Source organism: Neofelis nebulosa, chromosome 10 (genome assembly GCF_028018385.1).
Source record: "Neofelis nebulosa isolate mNeoNeb1 chromosome 10, mNeoNeb1.pri, whole genome shotgun sequence".
In the NCBI taxonomy this organism is placed as follows: domain Eukaryota; kingdom Metazoa; phylum Chordata; class Mammalia; order Carnivora; family Felidae; genus Neofelis; species Neofelis nebulosa.
In genome coordinates, this window is record NC_080791.1 from 67378910 (window position 1) to 67392015 (window position 13106).

Consider the following 13106-nt stretch of genomic DNA (forward strand, 5'->3'; position numbering starts at 1 on the left):
TCTTCACAGAACTTGTCTTTCCCACTAGAATGTAAATTCTTTGAGAGTAAGTGACATGTTTATGCCCTTTTGTGTTACTACTCATTTAGTCTGAGTTTGATATTTCTTTCAGCAGGTCTATGGAATTTTAGGAAGGTAGAGTCAAAGGTAGGCACTTAGGTCACCACCTTAAGCCTGAAGTCTCACTTGTTTGGGGAAAGGTTTATTTTGCTCAAAGGGATTTGTTAAGAAAGCCATGCTAACCGTTATGTGATGGATTTTACCCTGTCAATATCTAATTCTTCTGAGAAGTTAAAACAATCCTTTAGGGAACTTGTTTACAATTTCGACAGAAAGCAACTTTTAAGAAAGAGGACTACTCAAACTACTTCTGGCTGATTACTGTCCCAACAAGGCATATGAGTTATTAAATTAAAAAAAAAAATATATCACACCGTATTTATCTAGGTCTTCAACAAATTAAAGGAAAAATAAACAAGTTTGTTTTCAAGGTTAATTTCTAATTTGAATTTTATACACCTGATTCACAGCTAAGCTAATAAATAAAATACATTTATTTTATTAATGTAGCCTAAGCTAATAAATAAAAGCCTAAACTAATAAATAAAATACATTTATCAAGTTGTTCTCCCAGGAGAAATAAATGGCACTTGATGATACCTAATAATATCAACATGCACTGATTTAGTTTCTGGTCTATAAAATATTACCAGTGGCATAATTTTGAATGATAAAACTATGGTAGATGACTAAGTAAAGAGATCAGGCTATCTTAGTTTGGGATGGCACTCATCTCAACATTGAAACTAAGTTTACCAATAAATTCTAGCTTTATATTGCTTTCCCTTTGGACTATGTTATGAGGATTTTGCCAATGTAAACTATCTTTTTATTTAAAATTTTTTTTTAATGTTTATTCATTTTTTTTTTGAGAGAGAGAGAGACAGAGTGTGAGCAGGGGAGGAGCAGACAAAGAGGGAGAATACAGGATCCGAAGCAGGCTCCAGGCTCTGGGCTGTCAGCACAGAGCCGGACATGGGGCTAGAACCCACGAACTGCAAGATCATGACCTGAGCCGAAGTCGGACACTTAACCAACTGAACCACCCAGGCACCCCTCCAATGTAAACCATCTTAATAAAGGCATTTATTGGTCTAGGTAACAAACAAATTACAGGCAGGATAGTAATCAAGTGCTCTGATTCAGTCAGGGCTCTGATTTAATTTCTCACTAAGTTTCTGGCTCTGCCCTCCTCTATGTGTTGGCTTTATCCCCAGGCTAGAGAGATGAAGCAATTCCAGTTCTCCCAAGTACACAGGACCTTGATTTCTTCTTTAAAAAAAAAAAAAAAAAAAAAAAAAATTAAGGTTTATTTTTGAGAGAGACAGAGTTCTAGCAGGAGACAGGCAGAAAGACAGACAGACAGACAGAATCTGAAGCAGACTCCAGGCTCTGAGCTGTCAGCACAGAGCCTGACAGGGGGCTCAAACTCCTAAACCACGAGATCATGACCTGAGACGGAGTTGGACACTTGACCGACTGAGCCACCCAGATGCCCCAGGACCTTGATTTCTTTAAAGTGAGGAAACATCTTTTCTCAAAGCCCCTATAATAATCCACCCTTGCTTTTCTCTAGCCTACACTGGGTCACATGCTACTCTGGACAAATTCTTGTGGTCAGAGTAATACCATGCCTTAATAAACTTGGATCCAGGTTCCTGAACAATTGTTGTAAGTGCAATGGCATTGCACTCACCAGTATTTTTCAAATGGTGGATCACGACCCAAGAATGCATCATGAAATTAATCTTCAGGACCTAGTCTTCATTTAAAAAATTAAACAGATTTGAGATTGTGTTGCATATACGAAGTTAGTAGTATTTTATGAAACTTTGGTGCTTATGCATACACACACCTGGATTATAGTATAAAATCTGTTTCTTATTGTAAACTGAGGTCAAAAAGAGTTTGAAAACTACTATCGTATGCAAAGCAGGTTCACTCCCCAAACTGGAGTGGGGTCAGTTGTTGCTTAAGTACATGGATTATGTAAGGGAAAAATGGATCCCTGAAAGAAAATAGATACAATTTGGGAGAAGAAAATAGATGCTGGGGATAGCCAACAATTCCTACTGCAGCTTGCTGGACACTTTACTATTTAATCTATACTGGATTCCAATACAGTCATAACCAAGCATTTTTAAATTTTTGCAATGTTTTCTCAAAGTATACCTCTCTTCCAAAGCATTTCTTTCCTTCCATCCAGTAAGTATCCATGATGGGGCAATTTATAAATTTCATCATTTGGTTGGTGGAAAGTATTATGGTAAAAGACTCATTGAAAAGCTTGGCTTCTAGGGAAAAAACCCATATTTCAAATAACTGAGCACATCTTTATCATCATCCTAATCTTTAGGTTTAAATGTGGATCTTATTTGACAATAACTTTAGGGCTGATTTTAGTTTAACTAAGTCAAGAAACTAAGGCCTACAGAGGATGAACTTATCTAAGGCAGTTAATTAGTTGTAGAACACAAGTCTCTTGACACCTGCTTCAGAATTCTTTCCATTGTACTAATTAACAGTACAGTTACACCAACTTTAAAAAAATGAAAGCAAGTAATGAACATGAGTAAATTCCAGATGCACCTAGTTTTACACTGCTGATGGATTCTTTTAAGAGGTGTAGGTAAATTATATTTGGGGGAGAAAAACTGCATTTTTTAAGGCAACATGGGAGCTTATTTACAAAATGCCACCTTTGAAGTCTTTGAGAGGCAAAAAAGTCACTACTTTATACTTTTAAGGCTAAGAATTTTAAAGCTAATTTTTATAATGTTACAGTATAAATTGTATTTCATCTTAATACTTTACCTTTTAAGGCAGGGAATTCAATTCACGGAGATTTTTTTAATGTGTATTTATTTTTGAGATAGTAGAGAGCATGCAAGTGTGTGCACAGGGAGGGGCAAAGAGAGGGGGACAGAGGATCCAAAGCGGGGTCTGTGCTGACAGCAGAGAGCCCTATGCAGGACTCAAACTCACGAACCATGAGATCATGACCTGAGCTGAAGCCGGATGCTTGACCAACTGAGCCACCCAGGTGCCCCTTTGTATGATTAGAAATTTACTAAGATCTATGAATGATCCTAAAGAAGTCCCAGATACTAGAAATTACAATGAGTATTTATGTATGTGTGGTACTAGGAAATAATCCTCATTAAGAAATAAAAGCAGTTTCAATTACTTATTTTTTATTACCATTTTTTTTAATGTTATTTTTTAATGTTTATTCATTTTTGAAAGACAGAGAGAGACAGAGCACAAGCAGGGGTGGGGCACAGAGGGGGACACAGAATCCAAAGCAGGCTCCAGGATCTGAGCTGTCAGCACAGAGCCTGATATGGGGCACAAACCCATGAACCGTGAGATCATGACCTGAGCCAAAGTCAGATGTTTAACGGACTGAGCCACCCAGGTGCCCCTACCATTATTTCTTAAGTAAACTCTGTGCCCAACATGGAGCTCAAACTCATGGCTCAGAGATGAAGAGTTGCATGCTCTACCCACTAAGCCAGCCAGGCACCTCGCAATTTTAATTACTTTAAATATAGAGATTCACAGTGAAAAAGGCCTTTTGGGTTAGATACATCAAATTTTGTTTAATGCACAGGAAGGGTAACTATCATTTGAGGATGCCATAAGGATATTTTTTAGTTCCCAAATATCTCTTCCAGTATGAAGCATGCCACCCATTTCTTCCTTTAAGAGTTGTTTTCTCTTTTGTGTGAAAGGGTTTGGAGTACAATAGAAAGGGAGTCTGGCCGTGTTCAAGACTTTGTTTGCTTTGCTTTAATTTAAGAAAGGCAAAGTCTGAAGAGTATGTAGGGTTTAAACATCCAAGGAAAAAAACATCTTCTGTCTTAGGATTCAGCCATGGTACCTACAGTAGGTTAGGGTAACACAGAAGTTGCTGTCTGGAACTAGATTTGCCTATCATCCAGCAGGTCCCAGGCCCACCTTCAGGTGCTAAAAGTCTACTCTCACTAGCCACACACACTATCCCTAGGTTAGTCCTGATATGTTACAGAACAGATGAGAAGTTGGCATCAAGAATCATGTTGGGATAGTGGTAGCATTAAAGTGGTCTATTACGAGACAGCAGGGTCCCAGTCAAAGGACCTGGGTTTAATGCCAGAATCTAGACTCTCAGAGGAGTAAGTTACAGGTAAAGAAAGATATCTCAAAGGGTGCCTGGGTGGCTCAGTTGGTTAAGCATCCAACTCTTGATTTTGGTTCAGATCATGATTTCATGGGATCATGAGTTTGAGCCCCACAACAGGCTCTGCATGGACACTGCTGAGCCTGCTTGGGATACTCTCTCTCTCCCTCTTTCTCTCTCTTAAAATAAAGACTTAAAAAAAAAAAAAAGAAAAAAAAAAAAGGACTATCACAAGAGAATGATACTCTGAACAAAGAACTGAATCAAGGGCTCAGGTTCAGTGATCACAAGAGTCCAGTTACAGACTTGAGGTATCAGCCAGACATGGACATTATGGCATTGTATACACTTCTCAAATTAGGGTAGATTTAATTCTAGGATTAGTTGACAAAAAAACCTGCATATATGAGAAATTATGATGTATCTTTTTGGAGAACTAATTTTCCCTGATGGCAATTTACTCCCTATTTTTACATAGTTTTATATTAAGCAGTCATACTTTGAAGTAGAAAGCTAATTTTTGATTAATCTAGAGAAGAAAACACAGGATTTTAAAGAATGTCCACATTTTAGTAGGGAATTTTAGCTATACTCCCAAGTCACTGTTTGATGCTCTTAAGAAAAGTCTGAAAGGCAGTGGACCACAAAAAGTACCATCTATGGAAAAGACCTGCTATATTTTATTTATGTTTTTTAAAGTAAGCTCTACGCCTAATGTGGGGCTTGAACTTATGACTTCGAGATTGAGAGTCTCATGCTCTACTGACTTACCCAGCCAGGCACCCCAACCATCTGTTTAAATTACATCTTTATTGTGTAACCTTGGACAAATTAAAAACTCACTTAATCCCATAAGATTGCTGTAAAGATTGTTAACATACAAGCATCTAGTAAGATAAAATAGGTGCTTAATATTATCTGACAAAACCTGGGCTAGACATACTTAATCTTGCTGCCTTAGGTTAGGTAAGGTCCTACGGACTAGAAGGCTATTGAGTTGTCAGAGAATAAAAACCTAGACTAGAAGTGAGTGTGGCGGGGCGCCTGAGTGGCTCAGGTGGTTAAGTGTCTGACTCTTAATTTCAGCTCAGGTCATGATCTCACAATTCATGAGTTTGAGCCCCGCTTCATGATCTGTGCTGACAGCAAAGAGCCTACTTGGGATTCTCTGTCTCCCTCTCTCTCTCAAAAATAAATAAACACTTAAAAAAATAAATACAAGTGAGGGTGGAAGTGAAGTCTAAATGGGACATGGTTGGATATGACAGAGAACTAATATATGCTGTACACCTATTCCTATCATCTACTGTTAGGAATTTTAGATACATACTCATTTGATCGTATTAACAACCCTCAAATAAGGTGTACTTTTACACATGAGAAAACTGTGGTGTGGGAAGGCTCAAACTGCCCAATATTAAATAGCTAATTAAGCAGTGGAGCAAGTCCTCCAACCTAGTCATGCTGCCACATTCTGCCTTAGTGAGGGGAGGTACTTCTACTCCCCAAAATGTGAACTCAGTTTGAGGAAGTGAGATTAAATAAAATAATGGCTACCCATATAACAGGAACACAAAATATTTAACACTGAGCTAGTGACCTGTACATGTGAGGTGATATGGGAAGAGAGCCTATGGAAAGTCAGAACTCTTTCAAAGAATTCTAAAAATAAATTGATAGGGGTTTCAAGTCTAATCATTAGTAAGTGATTAGTAAAACCTCATTAGTCTACAGTATACGTAATTTACAATACTCTATATAGGAACCGAGAAACAATAAAAATATCTGAAAGCATTCCTCATTCTTCCTCCCCTCTCCAATATTTCAGCTTGGATAAAAGCTGTGACATCATTTAGTGACTTCTGCCTCATGAATTCTGGGTAACAGAATAATTAAGCCAAAAACACAAAGGGTAACTAACATTCAGTACACATGCAGATATACAAATATGAGCCACCATACCCTATTCCGTTTTTTGTTGATTCACCTTCACCAACATTTTCCTTTACTGAGAATTTTACTTTAGTAAGGCCTTTTGCTGGGTAACGGAGACAGTGCTGAATAAGACCTTACAGGAGCTCAGTCCAGTAACAATGGGAATCACGAGGCCACCAAGTAGTTCCCAGTAGAGACAGACACAAAAACCAGGACCAAAAGAGAAAGATAACAGAGAATCAAAGTACCAAAGATAAGTTAAGTCAAAGTATTGAAAAGCAAGTAAGAGTTTGTCAGGAAGCAAGGGGAAGGAATATTGAGACCTGAAAGCATGAGACAGTGTGATGTGTTTAGGGAACGGCAAGAAGTTCCATGTGACTGGAGGGCTGCATGGTAGGCAGGACCGGAAAGATTCGTAGTGATGAGATCCTAAAGAGATAAATTATGCTAAGAAACTGGGATTTTATCTTGTGGATCAACATCTTCCACAGTTAGGACCATGAAACTCTTGAAATTACAATGTGAAGAATACCAACAATAAATACACACTGAAAGCTTCTGATTCTTTAGCTTTCCTAAAATCTAAAGTATAAAAAATATGAATCATTTTATTTAAAACCCCAAAATACCAGAGATGAAGTAAATCATCTTTTATTTTCATCTTATACTTGGTTATCAAGAGACATGCAAAACCCTCTAATTTTAATGAGAACAGTGTTTTTGTGTCTTTTTATCACATATCCGCTTAATATTAGGTGTAATGTTGCTAAGTCGAATCCGCATATGAGGTGCGGCATCAAGTCTTTTCCTGTATTTTGTTTTTGTTGCAGCATAATATGAAAATCCTGTTTCACACAGGTGCATTGTAGCAAAAGGAAGAAGTACACGAACTGCACGCCTTGCAATGCTTGGGTACTCTTGAATTAGGCTACTCCAAAAATCATTTAGTGAAAGTTCGCTGAAATTTTGTTTCACTTGAGAATCAGATGTTAAATCAATCAGGCTCTCATAGTCCCGTGCTACTAATGAAGCTGGTTTAACAGTTACTGTAAATGGATTTCTAACCCAAGTGTTATTGTCATTTGTTACAGGAAAATATTTTAACAGAGTAGAGCGCAAACCCCTTAGGTGCTGCACAATGGCACTACAAATATCTTTATCAACTGTAGAATTAATTTCGGTCAAAAAGTCACTGAGAGTAGGAAAACAATCAAAGTTTTCTTCTTCTACGGATGAAGCCCAAAATTCCAATTTTCTTAGCAATGATGACATTTTATCAAATACTGTAAAAACTGTCACATTTTTTCCTTGCATTGATAGATTTACCTCATTTAATTTAGTAAAAATATCTGCAAGATATGCAAGTCTTAGCAGCCAAGATGAATTTGTTAAACAATCAGACAGTCGAAAAGCAGAATCCATGAAAACCAATAGTTCACGACGGAGCTCAAAAAGTCTTACAAGAACTTTACCTCGGGAGAGCCACCTCACCTCTGTATTCAGAAGAAGTGCTGTGTGCTGGGCACCCATTTCCTCACATAAAATTTTTAGTAGCCTAGATTGATGTGGTCGAGCTTTAATGTAATTGATGATCTGTACTGCCTGATCTAGCACATTTTTCAGAGATGTAGGCATTATTTTAACTGCTAGTGCATGTCTATATAATAGGCAGTGACTACTGGTGCTTTCGGGAGCCACATATTTTATCAAGGTGACAGCCTCAGCAATTTTCCCGTCCATTGCCCTAGAAGCATCACTACAAACATCAACACATTTTTCCCATTCAATTTCATGTTTCTGCATAAAACTGTTGATGCAGTTGAAAATTTCTTCACCAGTAGCATTACTTTGCAAAGATTCACATAAGAGTAGGTCTTCCTCAATAGATTTATTAAACCTGTAACGAACAAAAACAAGCAGCACAGCAAGTCCTGAAACATCAGCTGATTCATCTAGTTGCAGTGAAAACCCATCACAAATTTTCAGTCTACAAACAAGCTCTTCTTCAATGTCAGCAGCAAGATCTTTAATTCGACGTGCAACAGTACTATTTGATAGTTGTACTGCATCTATTTTTTTACTATATTGTTCATCAAACATCCGCATCACGACATCTTTAGCACAAGGCTTGATGAGTAATTCTCCAATAGTATGAGCCTCTCCACTCAGGGCTATATGGTAACTTACATTGTATGATGCCTCTGTAGCACTTTCATTATCTGTATTGACAATTTTAGGTGTTGGGGGTTTATTATTTTCAGGTGAATCAAGATGTTGCTTGAAAAAGCTTATGTCTTTGTCTTTATATGCAGCATGTTTAGTTTCCAAATGTCTTCGAAGCTTACTAGGGGCCAAAGAACTATTTGATAAAATTTTCTTACATAACACACACTGAGCATGAGGTGCATCTCTATTTCCAAAGTAAGTAAATCCAAAAGACAAGTAACTTTCATCATATTTTCTTCTTTTTGGTTTCTTACTAAATGTTGTTATTTTGTTGGAATTGGACATAAATTTGACCCTGGAAAGCTCACCTTCTGATTTTTTAGAAACTGAAGGCTGCAATTGTTCATCCTCACTTTGTAATATTCCAACCTTTTGATCATTTGATTCAGACACAATTTGATAACAAAAAGATTCTACTTCTTGTTTAAGACTTCCTTGTTTCAGCAAGAGATCCATAGGTAACGTGTTTGTGGCACAAAACATGGTTAGTTTAGAATAAACATTGAGTATCACAAATATGTTGAAATTATATGACAGGATACATAGAAGATGAGCAATCATCAAAGAGATGATACAGAGCAATACATCAGTTAATTTGTAAATGCTGCCTATGCATCAATGCGCAGATGGAACATCACACGTTCGTGTATCAGGTGATCTCTCATGCGACTTCCTGGTGCTCTCAGGTTTGGCACACCTTTTCTTAAAGGTAGATTATCACATAAAAATAAAGCTATAGAAATGAGTTTAGTATTCTTAAACTTATATTTTAAAATAAACTATAAAGAAAATTGTTAGCATTGATCTTTTTCTCAGAACACTTATTAACTTAGAGAATATTAATGTTCTATAAAATATAATGTGGGAACCAGTGGGCTGAGAAATAATGAAGAGCTGATAAGTGTGTTTTTAAGGAAGGGACCTTGAAGAATATGTCCCATGGCAGGGGCTGGCAAACTTTTTCTGTAAAGAGCCATCTAGTAAATATTTTTGACTTTACAGGCCATATAGTCTCTGTTTCAACTACTCAACTCTATAGTTGCAGCATGGCAGCAGACACAGACAATACTAACAGAACGGATATGGCTGCGTTCCAATAAACCTCTATTACAAAAACAGCTTGGGCCATAATTTACCAACCCTTTCTCATGGCAAATAGTGTCTTGGAATCCCTTTTAACTTTCTGATGCCTACTGCCATTACATATTTTCACTGTTGATACTATTATACATATGAAGCCTCCTACCAGGGCTAGCAACAATTGTGATGAGCTGTATTAAAAATACACACAGTTCAAAGTTTTGCAAAACACAGAATTCTGTATCCTAAATACTGTGCTAACAATGAAAAATAAACTGATGACCAAAAGTTACCTACTATTTCTCTGGAATCAAAATCACATAAATATTTATATTATCCAAATTAAGTACTGCATTATCAAAGTAATGTACATTTTACTGAGTACTCTGCATTCCATTATGCTATAGGTGAAGATTTAACCAGGATCTAAAGAAAACATAAACTCTGATTTTAATAGGTTTATTCCTCATATAATTTTAATAGGTTTATTCCTCATATAATTTTTAAAAGCATAATTAGAAGGGAGAGTAATGCAAACTTTAAGACCTCTGAAGAAGACTACTAACTTTGCAAGTTAAGGAAAACATATTCAGTGTCTATCCAAATATATCTGCTTTTGATTTAAACTTCATGATTTGGCTACAGAGTAAGCTTTGAATTCTTATGTTACATCCTAAAGCAAAAATGGTTCTCCTATTAACAGCTAGATGGTAAGATACCTGAAATGAGTAGTACTCCCTTCTGCAATCACACTCTCCACCTTGGCAGCTTGAAATGCAGACTCTTCAAAAGAATAAAATTAAGGGATGGGGTGGAAAGGGAGTAACCAAAAGCCTAGAATGAGAAAAATTAAAATTAGACACTGCAAAAGCAGAACTAACTACAAACCTCTAAGAAGACCTTTCATTACAATTTATTTTAGACCCAGGCAGTGCAAGAGATTCTTCACTGCAATGCAGTGAACTGAAATAGAAGATGGCTAGCATAGTAAAAATGCTAGTATCTTTGTTTCATTTAATACCCTCGTTATTTCATCGTTTTGAGACAGTCTCCCAACCACTGACTTCATAGAAACACATGTAAAAAAACTTTCAAAAACGAAACCTAACTTTTAAAAGTACAGCCACATTTTAATGTCTCTAAAACTAAACATTAAAAGTTATCTAAAATAGAATCATACAGGGAAGTGTTATTTGAAACATGCATTTTTGCTACAACCACTTTTGTCCCCTAACCAAGCTCCTAACTTAGGTTATTAACGTTTAGTGAGTGATCATTTTTTATTATGCTTGAAACTGCTAGATCCCTCATACAGATTATTTAATCCTCAAAACAAACTTGAGAGTCAGGGACTATCAACAACCCCACTTTAGAGATGAACTAACAGACACAGAGAAGTTAAGTCATCTGCTAACTTAACACATCTTGCAAGTGAAGAACTAAGAGCAGAACCCAAAAGGTTGGGACTGCAGAGCTCATGAGCCTAACCATTCCTTGTGTGTACCTTGTATTCTAATTTCCCAAGCACTAACGGGCAACAGAGGGAAATGGATTACAATGGATTACGACTGCCAGAAAGTCGAGGGTCTCAAAGTGCAGCAACAGAAAACCCTACTCTTATCATTGGGAGCAAAACAGCAATAGATTCTCGTTTCTACAATCCCGATTTGAAGTTAGCAACAGAGAACTTCGTGGAGCTGCTGGTTAGGATTAGGATCCCTCACCATTGGTACCAGAGGACACAACGGAGTAGGAAGCTTTGTTTTCCTAAGTAAGGCCTCAACCCCACCTCTTTTAGAGGTGCTTCCCGAATCTCTCGAGGACAAAGAGTCTGGACTCCCTAGAGAGTAAAGTTTCTATTCCATTCCCCGAAAAGGCTGGCAGGGCGGGGGTGGGTGAGAAACCTGGTTCTTTTGTCTCTTCTGAGTTAACTGACAGGTAATACCATCCATTCACCAACCAACCCCCCCTCCCCCGCCTCAGGCGGTTCCAGCTGTGAACAATACCCTCAGGCGCAGGAGGGCCAGGTTAAGAGCGCAGTCCACTCAGAAAGCCTGAGCAAAGGTGGGTGCGGTCACCCCTTCCTGCACCTACATGCTCCTTTAAGCGGCCACCTCGATGTGCTGCCCAGGCCAGCTATCCCTCCTTGTCACAGGTGCAGGCTGCCAGCAGACCGCCACATCTGGGGACTCGCCCACCCTCGCCTCCAGAACTCTTCTCTCGCGTTCCCGGGAAGTCTCCTCAGCACCCAACACTGTCTCTCTACGTCACCTCCATCAGTGATGGAGACCGGTCTTCGCTGCGGCTGGGCTGCAGAGCAGCGCCGCGGTCCCCAGCTGAGCCTGCGGCCGCCATTTTACACAGCTCAAGGCAGCGGCCATTTCAGAGCGCACCGCTCAGCCGCCGTGGCGGCTCTGGTCCTCACCTTCACCGAGGCCTGAACGGGGTCAAGAGCCAGTCGTCGCGGACTGGAAGGGGGAGGAAGGGAAGAAGGAATGAAAAACAAAACAGAGGGAAGGATTCGGGGACAGGGAGATGCTCTCAGCTCAGGGATATCGCCTATGCCACCTCCATAGAGATCCAGTTCGCGGCTGGCGCGGTCGCTCTTCTGAAGATAAATTTAGCACTCTGGAGCACCCGAACTTACAGTCTCCACGAGCGGCTCCGCCGCCGCCCAATCAGCTCCAGAGCTGCTCCCCGCCACCAATCCGCGCTGAGCAGCAGGGCGGGACCAAAGGAAAGGACCAAGCTCGGTTGAGGCGCGACCCAGCTGCTGCCGCCGCCGCGTTGGACCGGGGCGATGGGAAGCTTCGGCTGGTGCTAGACGTGAAGCGATTGTTTTCAAACTTCCCTGGGCTCCAGATAGTCCGGGGGCTTGTTTAGAATGCAGGTTCCTGGGTGCTGCCTGACAAAGTCGGTGGTCCTGTGGGGCTGCACATGACTCTTGGAATCTGCATGCTCCCAAGCACCGGCGTGGTGCCCAGGCGGCGGTGATTTGTGTGGTTCGCAGTTACCCTAAGGAGCGCTCAAAGCCTGGCTGCGGCTGCTTTCACGACCTCTTTGTTCCCCGAGCCGCACCCCAGGCTCAGGTTACGCAACCGCCTCCTCTTTCTCTTGTTTTCCCAAAGGAGTGGGGGGCACAACACCCCTTCCTTTCCTCGCCCCTCCCGACGCTGCTGTGCCAGGGGCTCGTGGGGGCTCGGTCGGGAGCTGAGCCTCCCGCTAGAGGTCTCGAGTGACCCCAGACGCAGTGCGGGCCGCCGTGTAGGGATAGCGGCCTCTCCGCTGTGTCACAGGAAGAGTCCGCTCGCTCCGTCTTGGCACCTCTCACAAGTGGCACCCTCCCCGAGGGGAACACCCGGCCGCCTGCACCGGCTGGCCGGCCCTCTGGAATACTCCGTTGGCTAGCTGCCGCATTCGGGTGCTTTAAGCGTGGTTCTCTCCCACGCCCCTCCCGCCTATTAAAAACAGCCCAGCAGAGGGTACCGGCTGGGTATTTCCCCTTTGGCGGTCCGTCGCGGAGACCAGGAGTCGGTTTTTCCAAACTGTTTCCTTACACGTCTAGGGATAGTTTGTTAAAGTACCAGTAGAACTAAACAGTAGGTCCCATTGTTTGTAATATTTCAGCCTTTCGAGGTCCCGT

The 13106-nt window shown here is 40.3% G+C and overlaps 1 protein-coding gene across 5 annotated transcripts; it reads right to left on the reverse strand.

Annotated features, from left to right (window-relative positions):
• Positions 1-6792: 6792 nt before the first annotated feature.
• On the reverse strand, positions 6793-12822 carry ZBED5 (zinc finger BED-type containing 5). 5 transcript variants are annotated; one of them, XM_058688248.1, is made up of 3 exons: positions 12111-12822; positions 10183-10297; positions 6793-9085 (listed from the first exon to the last, which is right to left on the reverse strand). In XM_058688248.1, the coding sequence occupies exon 3, from the start codon at positions 8942-8944 to the stop codon at positions 6860-6862; it is 2085 nt and encodes a 694-aa protein (XP_058544231.1). In that variant the 5' UTR covers positions 8945-9085; positions 10183-10297; positions 12111-12822; the 3' UTR covers positions 6793-6859. The 5 variants fall into 5 exon arrangements, with proteins under 5 accessions (XP_058544231.1, XP_058544230.1, XP_058544227.1 ...); XM_058688247.1 differs by lacking the exon at positions 12111-12822 and adding an exon at positions 11889-12104 and having other exon boundaries at positions 6793-9080; XM_058688244.1 differs by lacking the exon at positions 12111-12822 and adding an exon at positions 11889-12104.
• Between the last annotated feature and the right edge of the window lie 284 nt (positions 12823-13106).

Excerpts from the sequence above, each read along its gene's own strand:
- ZBED5 (XM_058688248.1), bottom strand. The coding sequence starts at position 8,944 with ATGATTGCTCATCTTCTATGTATCCTGTCATATAATTTCAACATATTT.